The sequence below is a fragment of the Ursus americanus genome, chromosome 23 (assembly GCF_024610735.1).
Source record: "Ursus americanus isolate L20-20 chromosome 23, mUrsAme1.1.p, whole genome shotgun sequence".
Taxonomy (NCBI): Eukaryota; Metazoa; Chordata; class Mammalia; order Carnivora; family Ursidae; genus Ursus; species Ursus americanus.
Window position 1 is genome coordinate 41,799,129 of NC_142149.1, and position 14,819 is coordinate 41,813,947.

At 37.9% G+C, this 14,819-nt stretch overlaps 1 protein-coding gene and 1 pseudogene across 1 annotated transcript in view; both read left to right on the forward strand.

Moving 5' to 3' along the window:
* The first annotated feature begins 2,023 nt into the window (after positions 1 to 2,023).
* EFCAB5 (EF-hand calcium binding domain 5) overlaps positions 2,024 to 14,819 on the forward strand; it is a 167,692-nt gene continuing 154,896 nt past the window's right edge. The window contains exons 1-3 of the mRNA XM_045773605.2: positions 2,024 to 2,396; positions 2,937 to 2,999; positions 3,975 to 4,059. Coding sequence (XP_045629561.2) covers positions 2,355 to 2,396; positions 2,937 to 2,999; positions 3,975 to 4,059 — 190 coding nt within the window. The 5' untranslated portion in view covers positions 2,024 to 2,354. The remainder of the gene's footprint in view (positions 2,397 to 2,936; positions 3,000 to 3,974; positions 4,060 to 14,819) is intronic.
* LOC123777127 (tubulin alpha-1B chain pseudogene) lies at positions 7,239 to 13,539 on the forward strand (annotated as a pseudogene).

Genomic DNA, 14,819 nt, shown 5'->3' on the forward strand with positions numbered 1-14,819 from the left:
CTTTAGATTCAATTCCCCCCCCCAATCCTGATTATCATATCTGTTTTAGTTTAGGTTCCCTCAGAATAGAGCCTGATCCAAAGAGTTGAGTGTAAGTTCATTTATGAGGTGGTTCCAGGAAACAATGGTAAGGGAGTACAGAAGTAATACAGAAAAGTGAAGGAAGCCTGTATTATTGGGCAAGTTTTACTGGTAGGCAACTGAAGTTCTAACCCATTGGGGAACTCTGGAGTTCCCCACTCTGAAACCCACATGGGACTATATGCAGCTTCCTATCCATCACTGGCTGAGGGCTTCTCCTATTAGATATCAAGTCCCAAGCACTTCTTGCCTATCCCCACATTTGGACTGGCGGGAAATGCTCAGACAGAATTCTAGGTGCTTGTGGTTAGAAACCATCTACATGTGCTGAAAAAGTGAAGCTGAAGGGATATGATTAGGGTATTGGCAAAATCTGGCAGGACTTGACTAGAGTGAGGGCCATTTTCCGCAGGTGCAACATTTTAGGTACAAAATCTACCTTCATTCTCTCTTCCCCCAGTGTTTCATAATTCTAGTCTTTGCTGGCAGAGGTAACTTTTTAAGATACCAATTTGATCATAGCTATCCTGTGCTTAAAAAGCACAGAGTAAAGTTCAAACTCCTTGATTCAGCATGATTAACCTTTACAGATTGAAAAGTGACCTTTTCAGCTGCCTCTCCTTCCATTTTCTTTTAATATAACTATGCTCTGCTCCATGAATGCTTCACTTTTTGAACTCGCATACCCTAGTGTGTATTGCTCCTTCTGCCTCAAATACTCTTCCCCTCTTCTTTTTTTTTTTTTTAAAGATTTTATTTATTTATTTGACAGAGATAGAGACAGCCAGCAAGAGAGGGAACACAAGCAGGGGGAGTGGGAGAAGAAGAAACAGGCTCATAGCGGAGGAGTCTGATGTGGGGCTCGATCCTGTAACGCCGGGATCACGCCCTGAGCCGAAGGCAGACGCTTTAACCGCTGTGCCACCCAGGCACCCCTCTTCCCCTCTTCTTTACACAAAAATGTCTTATTAGCCCGTTAAAATCCAGTTTAGAAATTTATCTTTTCGTGAAAACTTCTCTGACCTCCCTGGGAAAAGTAATTGCTTACCCCTCTGTGTTCCTTAGCATTTTATATGCACCTCTACTTTTGCACTTTGCAGATTGAATTGCATCTCTTTATCCTTTTTTCCATCCTAAACTAGGAACTCTTCAAAAGAAGTTTTCCTGTCTCCCTGAGCACAGGTCTTACTCATCTTTACAACCCCAATGTCTGCCTGCTTAGAGAAGGCACCCAATAAAGGTTTATTGCATTGGATTTATCTTGGTGCATCCAAACAAAACTGATTTTGAAGGAAATGGAAGGTAGCTTCCTAGCAATTTCAGGAGATGGACACCATAAGCAGAGAAAGCAGTCTGTGAGAATGTACAATTGGGACCTACCAAAGAAATCTATTTATATATCTATTATTTATGAACTGCTTCAAAAAGGCTATGAGGCAGCTATTCTAAAGTGTCGGAATCTGTCATCTCCAAAGGCAGTAATTTTGGTTTATTCAACTAGAACATGTGCTGATAAAAAGAAATGCAAATACTCTAGCACAGTATGAAGATACCATTTCAAATTAAATAGTCCCTAGATTGTAACCGCCCTAGAGGTAGAGGCCACGGATATAAAATTTACTTTTTACATAGTAACAAGACTAAATATACACAAATTCTTAAATGATTTTTGGCACACCAGTGATTTTGATAATTTGTGACTGAATCTGTAGTCATTTGCAGTGACTCTGATAATTATCCACTTTAATTCCTTAATATGAATAAATAAACAAGATAAATCACATTCCTCTCAGAACTCCTCATTCAAAAAAATGCTTTGTAGTAAGATTATTACACTGTCTATATGCCTTTCTCAAATGAGTTGGGTAGCCATCAAAGTTTCACTTCACCTCATCTGAATTGTTATTTCAAAAATTAATGAGGATGATAATGTTTTAAAAAATTCACTTGCATTACTGTTGTGTGTGTCTTTTTTTAATGGTAATGGTGGTGATTACTAATGGTTGAGTTTTCCTGTCTCCCTGGGCACTAGCCTAGTGCTAATCTAGTTTTGGCCAGTAACAACAGCAATAACAGTAGAAGAGTTTGAAAAGTTTAGCAGTTGAGAACTTTCCATTCAATAGAATGGTGGGATGCGTTGGTGGTTGGAGGTGATTTCAGTCTTCTGCAGTACTTTTTGTTGTTTATTAATATTTTCTTTCTCTCTTTTTGTTATTAATATTGGTCTGGTAATACTTTTCCCTACCATTTGATGATACCTTTCAGTGGCCCAGATGAGTGAGTCAGCATCTCAAGAGGACCCCCAACCTTCTCAGGTACCTGGCTTACATAGGTTTCTAACCACTTAACTATGAGAGGATTTGAGAGTCAACATTCTTGAGAAAATTGAGAGGCAATATCATATTTTATCATTTAATTACTTCTCTTTTTAGTTGATGTCTTCTGCTTCAGGTTGTGACAAAAGTGCTGAAAGAAAGAGGGTCAGGGGTCCATGGGTGGCTCAGTTGGTTAAGCATCCGACTCTTGATCTCAGCTCAGTCTTGATCTCAGGGTCATGAGTTCAAGCCCCGAGTTGGGCTCCATGCTGGGTGTGTAGTCTACTAAAAGAAAAAGGGGTTGGAGGGGTCAAATAATAGCTGAGTCATAGTAGTCTGCTTCTAGTTGGTTGGCATTTATAACAAGTCTGCTACTGTTTGAATTTGTTACTACATCTACTTTGTGTGATTTTATTTGGTATGGTGTTTGCCCGTTATGTAAATTTTTTTACATAAAAAGCTTACTATACTAGAGTATAAGATGTTAGTTTTATCTTTAGCTTCTTTTGGATACCACTACTAGCACTGTTTCCATTTCAGGAAAATGGAAAAGAAGACAAGGAAAGGAAAGAGGAAGCAACTGAAGTGGAAGAGCCTACTGAGGTAGAGTTTTCATGAATAATCAGATGTTAATGTCGGAAAGTAAACTGGACAAATTAATTTTCTTAAGGAGAAAGAAAAGAAAGTATGTGGGTATTCAAAAAGATTAAACAAAATGGCAAAAGAGGCTTAAGCTGACTCAGTTGAGTCAGTTGCAGGAAGCTTCCATGGACACGTAAATTATTTGTGAAAAACTATTATAATTATACGTAAAGGGTGCTTTCTAAAATCAGAACTATTACCCTGAGTACAATAACCACCAGTTTTTAGGGGAACTTCACTATTCATTCTGAAAACATAATTCCCATATTAATAATTTAAGTTACTTTGTGTTTATTTGAATACAAGAGTTCAAGAACATTCTATAGAAAAGGGGAGGCAATGAAAAATATGATTCACCTTTAAGTTCATTAATATAAGTCTTAAAGATATTCTATTTTCATTCTTTTAAAACTATACCAGCATGAAAACAAAACAAACAAGACCACATCAGCATGAGCACAAAAAGCTATTTTGCCATCATTTATTCATAAAACTAATCTTTAATTTCTTCAGTTAAGATGAAATATTTTTCTTTCCATCACAAACATGGAAAGTGATTCTAATAGTAAAACAATAGCATTTTCAAAAGTCCGATTTCACTATGTGGTGGTCTCAAATTATTTTTCTAGAAAGTATTGTGTAACACCCTACTTTTGAGGATTAAAGTACATCTGGAATAATATTCTTAGCATATCACTTTGTTAGCCACAGGAAGATGGGATGACATGTTGAGCCAATGCATTTTATCTGGTTGATGCAGTAAGACTGTGATTACGGCTTTGCTTCTAATATACAGCATTAAATTCTTGAAAAATTAAGCAGGTATGTTCGGTAACTCCTACAAGGCATTTATCTGCATTCTTTAACTGGGAGAGTTGATGCAACTTTGAGGAAAAGTAACTCGTTTTGAAATTGATGTTTCTTTTCTCCTTTCAGAGTTCACAGAGTGTACCCGGCAGTTCTGCATTAGACACCAGAAGCAATGTGGCAGAAACAGCAGCGGCTGAAATCAAATCCCAAGGTAGAGAACTAGCTTTCCCCTACACTGTGGAATTTAAAACAATTATATTTTCACTGGGGATGCATTCCGTAAGATTTTACCTTTAAAAAAAATATAATCCTGGGGTATTTTAAATACAATTTGGGAAATAGTTAAAAATACATTCCCCTCACCATCTATTAATACTTTTGAGGCAACTTTATTCATCTCATGCTTAAAGAGAAAATTTAGCTGAGAGCTGCCTGACACATACCCATTAATGCAAAAATAAAATGAAGAACACAAGTGATTTGGCGGGCTTTTTATTTGTTTGTTTCTCCTTTTTACTTCTGTACTTGACCACACATTTTTTCTGTTTGACTTCTAACCCCATCCTTAACCCAAATCCCACATAATTATGCACATTGGAAATTTATAGGATCTAAGACAAAAACAAGTGTGAAAGACATTCATCCCTTTCACTACAGTTCTTCTAGCTTCAGATATGTAGTGAAATCCTGTGCAATAAAAATTCTTGACACTATCTGAAATTTAACAATTTTAATCAATTGAAATTTGCTACTATTTGGTTTAAAACATTAAGTGTTTAGTATGTGCTAGGCTGAGATAGATCGAATTACAATAATAATTATTAAAGCATTTTCTAAACTATAAATTGGTATATAGATGCTACTTATAACTTTTAGGTGCTTATTTTTCTCCAAAGGGTTTTCTGTCTCTTAAACCAATTAAAAGCAATTATTTACTATTTTTTCTTATTAACATACATTATAATAAATATACATCAAGAACCAAACTTTCCAATACTTATTGTTTTAATTGTAAAATATAATATTTTCATAGCTTCACTAACTTTTAAAAAGTTTCTTGGGAAGTCCTTCTCCACCTGCCTCTCCCCCCAGCACCAGTTTCTTGATTTTACTCCCACCCTCCGCCACCATTACCGCTAAATATACTTTACCTTTACCTTAATCATTTCAGCCAGGTTTTTTTTTTAAGTTTATTTATTTATTTTTAGTAATCTCTAACATGCAAGGTGGGGCTTGAACTTATGACCCTGAGATCAAGAGTTGCACCCTCTTCTGACTGAGCCAGCCAGGTGCCCTTCAGCCAGGTTTTTAAAAGAACACTTTCATTTTAAACATGCCAAACAGAATTGCTATAAATTTAATTAGGTTTTTGTTTTAATCAGTTTGTGACCAAATTTGCACATGTAAAACTTCACACATATATTCCCTCTAGAAAACTTATCAGTCAAGAGTTTGTGGTATTTCCTGTTCTTGTACTTTCAATTTCTGTTATTGCTTTTCAACATATGGTAGAGGTAAATGTGTTTTGTTTAAGTCTATTCATCCCAGTATATGATATATACTGAAAACATTGCAGTTGCTTATTGCAATATCAGTTGTAATGCAATGTACTTATTTATTCAGTGACCAGTCACTATTAAACCTAATATTTTAAATCTCTCTTTGTAAACGTGTGTGTGTGTGTGTGTGTGTGTCTAAAAAGTGGGGATAGGAACTGTTAATGCAGTTTCAACATACCAAAGAAAATGTCTTTATTCTTGTTATATACTTGTCAAAATTAAAATGATGTCTTGTCAGGCAGCTCTCAGAATGCACTCAAATACGTATCTTTGCAAAGAAAATATTCTGTTTAAGTGTACATATGAACTCCTCATTTCTTTACCCTAGTTATTGTACTTGTCAGGGTATGAGCTTAACTTACATTTTGAGAAGTCGTTTCTTTGAAAATATGTTTGCTCAGGGTGCCTGGCTGGCTCAGTCAGTAGAGCATGCGACTTTTGATCTTGGGGATTTAAGTTCGAGCCCCATGTTGGGTATAGAGATTACTTAAAAATAAAATACTAAAAAAAGAGAGAAAATGTTTGCTCAACTTTGTTCTTATTTCATAGCCCTAAGATTAACAAAGTTTTGTAGGAAAAAGCATTTTCTTGCAGCTATTGAATCTTAATTCCAATAGTATTAAATAGTGCTTCTTTTCCTCCTTTTTCATAGTCATTCTACCTTCTGTACAAATGTTAAGAATCAAGCCAGCTGAGTTTCAGACGTGGCTTGTATTTAAGGAGAACATCATACATTTAGTTGAGTAGCCCTGCTGGGTCAATTTGCACCAGTTTAATCAGCAGCCAGTCCCACTAATGTTATAAGCCCTCTTGTGAAGAAAGAATCTGCTCAAGCTTATTATAACGTGGATAATAATTCATTCCTAAATATGTCCTAAAATAGGTTTGTACTGAGGCCATGCCCAGCAGGGAGCCATGAACTAAGTGCAAGAAATGATAAAAGTCACTTTGAAGGATGGACCTTTCAAAATATTAATATGGAATTCTTTTGTGTCCCTACTTATTTAGTTGAAAGCATTTATGCCCGAAGTACCTGAATAAGTCTTTGTATGTTAGGAGGCGGATTAATACAGGGGTGAAGGAGTACATGTTGGGGAAGAATTTGAAAGGCTTTTAATGCTATGAAGAGTTTAGGAAGGTAATCCTGAAAAAGAATTCCAGTGCTTAGCATAGTGCCTGCCACAAAATGAAGCATTATTATTACTGAGTGAATGTATAATGAATCAATCAATCTGTAAAAGATTTAGGAATGTCCAAGCATAGACCTGCTAAAAAACCCAGTACCCGTTTGAAACTATTTTCAGTTGAACCTCAGAATTAATTTGCCCTTGGGCAGTGCTGTAATTTATGATCCTTGAACTCAGAGGTCACTAAATCAGAAGACAGTGCAGATAGGCTTGTTTAGAATTCTGATTTATTAACCCTACTATTGCTGTGCCTCCTTTTTTTTTTTTCTTGGTTTTATGGCTCTAAGAGAAGCGTTTGGAGTTGTAACCAAATACACATCTTCTTCCACTCTGCATATCAGTGCAAACACTAGGATTATTGCTTAGCAAACTATCATAGCCAAGCACACTAGAGAAGCACTGCAGCTAGATAGAGAATGTCCTAGTTCATGTGTGAGGCACATATGAACCATGGCAGATGGGTAGATATTAAGTTGCTATACATCGGTAGCACTACCTTTAAAGCAGGAGAGGATCCTCTTTGGGTTATGCCGGAGAGGTAAAAGCAAAGAGAGTAACATTAGAACCCGCAGACTTTAAAGAATTGCTCTCTTTACAATTATTTAAAACAACAACAAAATCACTGTATATTAGTGAGCATCGTGATGAACCAGAGTGGAAATATCCCCTTCTCCTTAAAAATGTGGCTAACTTGTTGGCAAATACAACTGAGAGGTAAGGAAGAGCATTATACTACCCTCCTTACTGCCCCCATATTGGAATAAGAGAATCAACCAAAGAGGGAATAAAAACTTGGGAGGAGGTTCATAAATACTATTCAATATTGGACATAAGACATTCTTCAGATGAAATACTGGCTTTTCAAGAGTTTCTTTACACACTACTTAATTTTTTCCTGGGCAGAAAGATGGATACTCTCTAGGTAGGATTTAAAAGTATTCTTCAGAGGGGCGCCTGGGTAGCGCAGTCGTTAAGTGTCTGCCTTCGGCTCAGGGCGTGATCCCGGCAGTCTGGGATTGAGCCCTACATCGGGCTCCTCCGCTGGGAGCCTGCTTCTTCCTCTCCCACTCCCCTGCTATGTTCCCTCTCTCGCTGGCTGTCTCTCTGTCACATAAATAAATAAAATCTTAAAAAAAAAAAAGTATTCTTCAGAGTATTCGCAATAAGGCCAGGGATAATTTTAAATAAATCAATAAAACAAATTTTAAAATATTTGTGGATAACTCCCCACCAAAAATGAGAAGGAATAAATACATTGCAATACAGTCATATAATGATATACTATGAAGCAGTGAAAAATGAATGAACTAGTTACAACTGCACCAAAAATAATAAGATACCTAGGAATAAACCTAACCAAAGAGGTGCAAGACCTGTATTCTGAAACTATAAAACACTGATGAAAAAATGGAAGACGACACAAAGAAATATAAAGACATTCCATGCTCATGATTGGAAGAACAAATATTGTTAAAATGTCTATACTACCCAAACCAATCTATGGGTTTAATGCAATTCCTATCACAATACCAACAGCATTTTTCGCAGAACTAGAACAAACAACTCTAAAATTATTATGGAACCTTAAAGGACCCTGAATAGCCAAAGCAATTTTGAAAAAGAAAAGCAAAGCTGGAGGCATCACAATTCCAGACTTCAAGTTATATTACAAAGCTGTAGCAATCATAACAGTATGGTACTGACACAAAAATAGACACATAGATCAATGAAGCAGAAAATTCAGAAATAAACCCACAATTACATGGTCAATTAATCTTCAACAAAGCAGGAAAGAATATCCAATGGGAAAAGTATCTTCAACAAATGATGTTGGGAAAACTGGACAGCAACATGAAACTGAATTACGTTCTTATACCATGCACAAAAATAAACTCAAAATGGATGAAAGACCTAAATGAGAGACCTAAAACCATAAAAATCCTAGAAGAGAGCACAGGCAGTAACTTCTCTGATCGGAATATTCTTCAACCATCAAAAAGAATGAAATCTTGCCATTTGCAATGGCATGGATGGAATTAGAGTATAATGCTGAGCGAAGTAAGTCAGTCAGAGAAAGACAAATACCATGTGATTTCACTCATAAGTGGAATTGAAGAAACAAAACAAATGAAGAAAGAATGGGGGAATGGGTGAAATAGGTGATGGGAATTAAGGCATGCACTTGTTATGATGAGCACTGGGTGATGTATAGAATTGTCAAATCACAATATTGTACACCTGAAATTAATATAACACTGTATGTTAACTAAGTGGAATCAAAATAAAAATTTTTTAAATTATTTTTTAATGGATGAGATAGAGCTGCATTTGTCAATAAAGATGAATTTCCAAACAAAATATTAAGTATCAAAAAGGTCACAGAATACACATGGCATGAAATCATTTTTATAAAATTTAAAAGCAAGAAGAACAATATTATACTGCTTAGATACAAGATAAATGCAGAGAAATGATAAACATGAAATTCAGAATAGAGTTTCTTTTAAAGTAGGGGTGTATGGGAGGCTTTAATTTTTAGGTAATTTTATTCTTAAACTGAGAGTAGATACATGGCTACCTATTATGTCATCATTATATTTACAGGTCTTAAATATTTACTAATAAATAAGATTTAAAAAAATACTGCTCTATACTATGGAGGTTCTAGTCTTTTGCACTTTCATTGCACTGTTACTATTTAATGAGAGTTATTAATGATTGAGGCATAAATCAATAACTACTTTCTGGTTATCTTAAAAATAATGACTATAAAAATAATTTCCATATCTATTTCTTCTTTTCTTCTGCATCCACAAATAACAAAAGCAAAAGACTTTAATAATACACGGCCCTTATCCTATTGTGATTCAGCTGGGCACTGGTACTTTGTTCAGCACACAGAAGTAAATTGACCAGTGGGTAATATTTGTAAAGGCCTGAAACTACTTCATCTCCATGGCCATGTCAGAAAAAAACTTAATATTCCCATTAAGTTTTTTATTCCAATCACCTCAGCAGACATCGATACATATATATAAAAAATCTGATAGCTTATTGTTCAGAGCCTGAGTTAGCTAGGTCTCGGGAACCCAGAGTTATGCTAGGAAAAAGTCATGCAATTCTATGTGCTAACACCAACAAAAATATATGGTCTTCCATCTCAGACGGACTTTCTGTATTACTTGGAAACCTATCTATGTGTTTGTTGTCTGCTCCTTTCCACCTTCATAACAATTATTTCAAACTTTTTATTATGCACAGTCAAGTCTATGATCCCACCATTCGTTGGTTTTAGCAATATTTATTTTATTCCATAAAAAATAGAGGCCATTAGAGGGAATGCCCTCAGTAAAGTGTAGGAAACACCTCATCCAAGTTTATTATATATTCTTTTTTTTAATGTTTTTTTTATTATATTATGTTAGTCACCATACAGTACATGCCTGGTTTCTGATGTAAAGTTAGATGATTCATTAGTTGCATATAACACCCAGTGCACCATGCAATACGTGCCCTCCTTAGTACCCATCACCAGTCTATCCCATTCCCCCACCCCCCACCCCTCTGAAGCCCTCAGTTTGTTTCTCAGAGTGCATAGTCTCTCATGCTTATTATATATTCTTGATCTCAATCTCTCTTATCTCCTCAGACCCTGAGGACCCTCACCAATCTCTCTCCTGTAGCTTCTGTTTTCCTCTCTACATTGGCTCCTTCCTTCTGTTCTCTAAATGCAGTCAAGACTATCCCACCTTCAAAGAAAAATCCTTCCCTTCAGAATCACATTCCTTGAAATAATTGTCCATTTGTCCAGTCTCCATTTCACCTCCAAGCCCCTCCCCAACCCACTGAAGTCTTGGTTCCTTCCATTCTTATCAAAGAAATCACCGAGGTCAGTGAAGAATAACTGGATGCTAGATCCAATATATGCTTTCTACTTCTTAAATCATTTGATTTCTCTGCAGCATTTGACACTATTGACCACTTCCTCTGTAGTGATAATTTTTTTTTGTCTGTCCAACATCTCTTTGGGAAACCACCCTTCTGTCCTTAATCCATTTGGTTTAGATGTGGCTGACTCCACCCCTTTATTTCCAGGGATAGGTGGTGATCCAAACCTGATCAATCAGATTCACCACCCCTTCAATGCTGTGGATGGTTCAGAAATAGGCATATAATTTAGACCAAGTGAATTAAAACCTTTCCCAGATTTTTTTCCCAGATTTTTTAAACTGGAATTTTAATGGCAGATTTTAAAAATCAATGATTATAAAGATTATGCAAATCTAAAGCTGCTGCTGACCATTTTAATCAACATATGAGGACAACCTGCCTAAAAATTAATTCAACAGAGTAAATTAGAAACTAGAGGTGCATTTCAGTGATGCCTGAAAACAGTTATGGACTTTCCAGCTATATGAACTAATGCTTTTCATTTTTAATTTAAGCTATGTGAGATGGATTCCTATTGCTTGAAATTGAAAGGATCTTTGTTAATACAGCATTCTTGAAACTCTTCTTGTGGTTTCTGTGATTCTAACCTCTCCTATTTTCCTCCCAGCTCTCCCACTCCTGTGTTCTTTTTTTGCCTGTTCTTTAAAAATGTTGCATAAAACTTGTAAGTCCTATAATGACTTTTGAGCAGTAGCAACATCCTGACCTAAACAACAAAAAACTAATTTTATTAAACATGTCTGGTATTTTTTAAATGTTGCATAAGTTTCCTTTCTTGATCCTCTTCTCACTCTAGACATTCTCTCTGTGTGAGCTCATTCAATAATAATAATAACTATAGACGTTTTAGGATATATAATTTCATATATATGCATAATTTTTTCATGACTATCCTGCAAAGTATAATTTTGTTTCCATTTTACAGGAATAGAAACTGAGTCTAAACTGAGTAACTTGTTCTAAATCATGGGGCTAGGAAAGGCAAGAGCTGGTATTTGAACCCTGCTCTCTGTGATTCCAATGCCCATAATATTTTTTAACACAACATTTATTCATTTATCAAGTAATTGAGTTCTTACTATGTTTCTGACACTGTTCTAACCACTGGGAGACAGAGTTTCTGCATTAACGTGTCTTAATTTCTAAAGGTGTGTTAGAAACAGACTATTCCTCCCGCCAAAATCCTTGGTTTTAGCCAGTGCAATAATGCAAATAAAGGAAATCAAAGTTATAAAAATTATAAAGAATAAAGTAGAAATGTCTTTTTTTTGCAGATGACATAATTGAATAAAGCAATCGATATAAATTTAACAAGGTTTCTGCACACAAAGTCAACATACAAAAAACAATGATAAGTGCATTACTTACCTTGACTTAGCTTGTGAGGGACGGTAATTGTGACCCTGTGTCTTCTCCTGTCACCTGCGCCTGCTAACCTGTAGCCACCATGCATGAGTGCATGTCATCCACACTGGCCAGGCTGGTGTCCAGATTGACAATGAATACCGGTGGCTCTGTTGCCTGGAACACGGCATCCAGCCTGATGGCCAGATGCCAAGTGACAAGACCACTGGGGGAGGAGATGACTCTTTCAACACCTTCTTCAGTGAGATGGGTGCTGGCCAGCATGTGCCCAGGGCAGTGTTTGTAGACCTGGAACCTACAGTCATTGATGAAGTTCACACTGGCACCTACCATCAGCTCTTCCACCCTGAGCACCTCATCCCAGGCAAGGAAGTTGCTTCCTGAGGACACTACATCATTGGCAAGGAGATTATTGGTCTTGTCTTGGACTGAATTTGGAAACTAGGTGACCAGAACACAGGTCTTCAACACTTCTTGGTTTTCCACAGCTTTGGAGGGGCAACTGGCTCTGGGTTCACCTCCATACTGATGGAACATCTCATCCCTCTGTCAATTATGGCAAGAATTCCAAGCTGGAGTTCTCCATTTACCCAGCCCCCCAGGTTTTCACAGCTGTAGTTGAGCCCTACAGCTATCCTCAGTACTGACTCCACCCTAGAGCACTCTGACTGTACCTTCATGTTAGACAAAAAAGCCATCTATGACACTGTTGCAGAAACCTCGATATTGGAGCACCTGGGTGGCTCAGTCGGTTAAACGTCCAACTCTTGATTTTTGGCGCAGGTCATGATCTCATGGGTTGTGGGATCAAGCCCCACACCTGGATTCACACTCACCAGGGAGTCTGCTTGAAAGATTCTCTCCCTCTGCCCCCCCCACTCGCAGGTGCATGAACATGCTCTTTCTCTATTAAAAAAAAAAAAGTAGAAGCCTCAATATTAAATGCTCAAACTACACTAAACTTAACCGCCTTGTTAGCCAGATTGTGTCTTCCATTGCTGCTTCCCTCAGATTTGATGGAGCCCTGAATGTTGATCTGACAGAATTCCAGACCAACCTGGTGCCCTATCCCTGCATCCACTTTCCTCTGGCTACATATGCTCCTGTCATCTCTGCTGAGAAAACCTACCATGAACAGCTTTCTGTAGCAGAGATCACCACTGCATGCTTTGAGTCAGGCAACCAGATCGTGAAATATGACCCTTGGCATGATAAATATGTGGCTTGCTGCCTATGATTCCCCAAGATGTCAATGCTGCCATTGCCACCATCAAGACCAAGTGCAGCATCCAGTTTGTGGACTGGTGCCTCACTGACTTCAAAGTTGGCATTAATTACCAGCCTCCTACTGTGGTACATGGTGGAGACCTGGCCAAAGTACAGTGAACTGTGCGTATGCTGAGCAACACCACAGCCATTGCTGAGGTCTGGGCTCCCCTGGACCATAAGTTTGACCTAATGTATGCCAAGTGTGTCTTTGTTCACTGGTATGTGGGTGAAGGCATGGAGGAAAGAGAGTTTTCTAAGGCCCATGAGGACATAGCTGCCCTTGAGAAGATTTATGTGGAAGTTGGTGTGGATTCTGTTGAAGGAGAGGGTGAAGAAGAAGAAGAAGAAGAGGAATACTAATTACCATTCCTTTCAGCCCTGTGGCTTGTCACACCTAGAACTTTAGTTTAAACATTTGCCGAAAGGCATTAAAGCTTTCTGGTTATATTGTCTTCACTTTTTAGCTGCGATCATGTCTTACTTTTCTATGCATACCAGTAAGATTTTTCCATCATGTCTCAAAGTAAAGGCTTTAAGAAAGAAAAAAAAAATCCACAAAAACTATTATATTTATATATATTAGCAACAAATAATTAGAAAATAAAAAATTAAATACCATTTTAATAGCATCAAAACCATTAAATATCTAGAAATAAATCTAACCAAAAATGAGCAAAACCTCTATACTGAAATTATAAAGCTTTGCCAAAAGAAATTAAAGATGTCCTAAATAAATGAAAAGATATATCTTAGAACCAACAAAGATGGCGGAGGAGTAGGAGATCTTAGTTTTGTCTGGTGCCAGGAATTCATCTAGATAGCTATCAAATCGTTCTGAACACCTGCAAACTCAACCTGAGATCTAAGAAAAGAATAACTACAACTCTATGAATAGAAAAACGACCTCTCTGCAAGGTAGAGGGTGTGGAATGTGAATTCAAGGTGATATATGGAAAGATAAACTGCAGGGGGAGGAGCCTCCGTAAGCCAGCAACAGAGTGATACAGCAGCGGAGTGCAAAATTGGAACTTTTAGAAGTCTGCTTCTATAAGGGACATTTGTGCCTGAAAGGCACTCAGGTGGTGACGTGGGGCAGAATCCTAGGTGGGACAGTGTGGTCTCAGGATCCCCGGGGTCACAGGAAGAGTGGAGGTGCCTGAGTGTGGCAGAGTTCCCAGGCATTGGAGAGGGGAAGCTGCCTGCAATCAGTAAACCCAGGAGTGGGCTTTCACCTTGGTGTTGCCATAAGCCATGAACCCCGGTGTGATCAGGTGACCGCACTGACAGCAGGGGCCCAGCAAGTGGCAGAACTGCAAGAAGACCCTCCCCTTCCTCCCCTGGGAGGAGTGGCACCGGTGCACACCATAGGAGTTGGCTGGGTTTGGAGACTCAAAACGGGGTTGCATGCCTGAGATAGAAACTCTCTGTCCCAGGCTGGGTGAGCACGGAGTGCAGACAGACACCAGGAAGACAGGAGTGACTGACTGCTTTTCCCTGAGGGCACCCTGAGGAGTGAGGCCCTGAGCTTTTGGCTCCAGGGCTGGAGATTGGGAGGCCGCCTTTTTTATTCTCATCTTCTAAAGTGGTGAGGAAACCCTTCAGGGAACAAACCCACGTAGAGCAAACCAGAACAGCTGTGT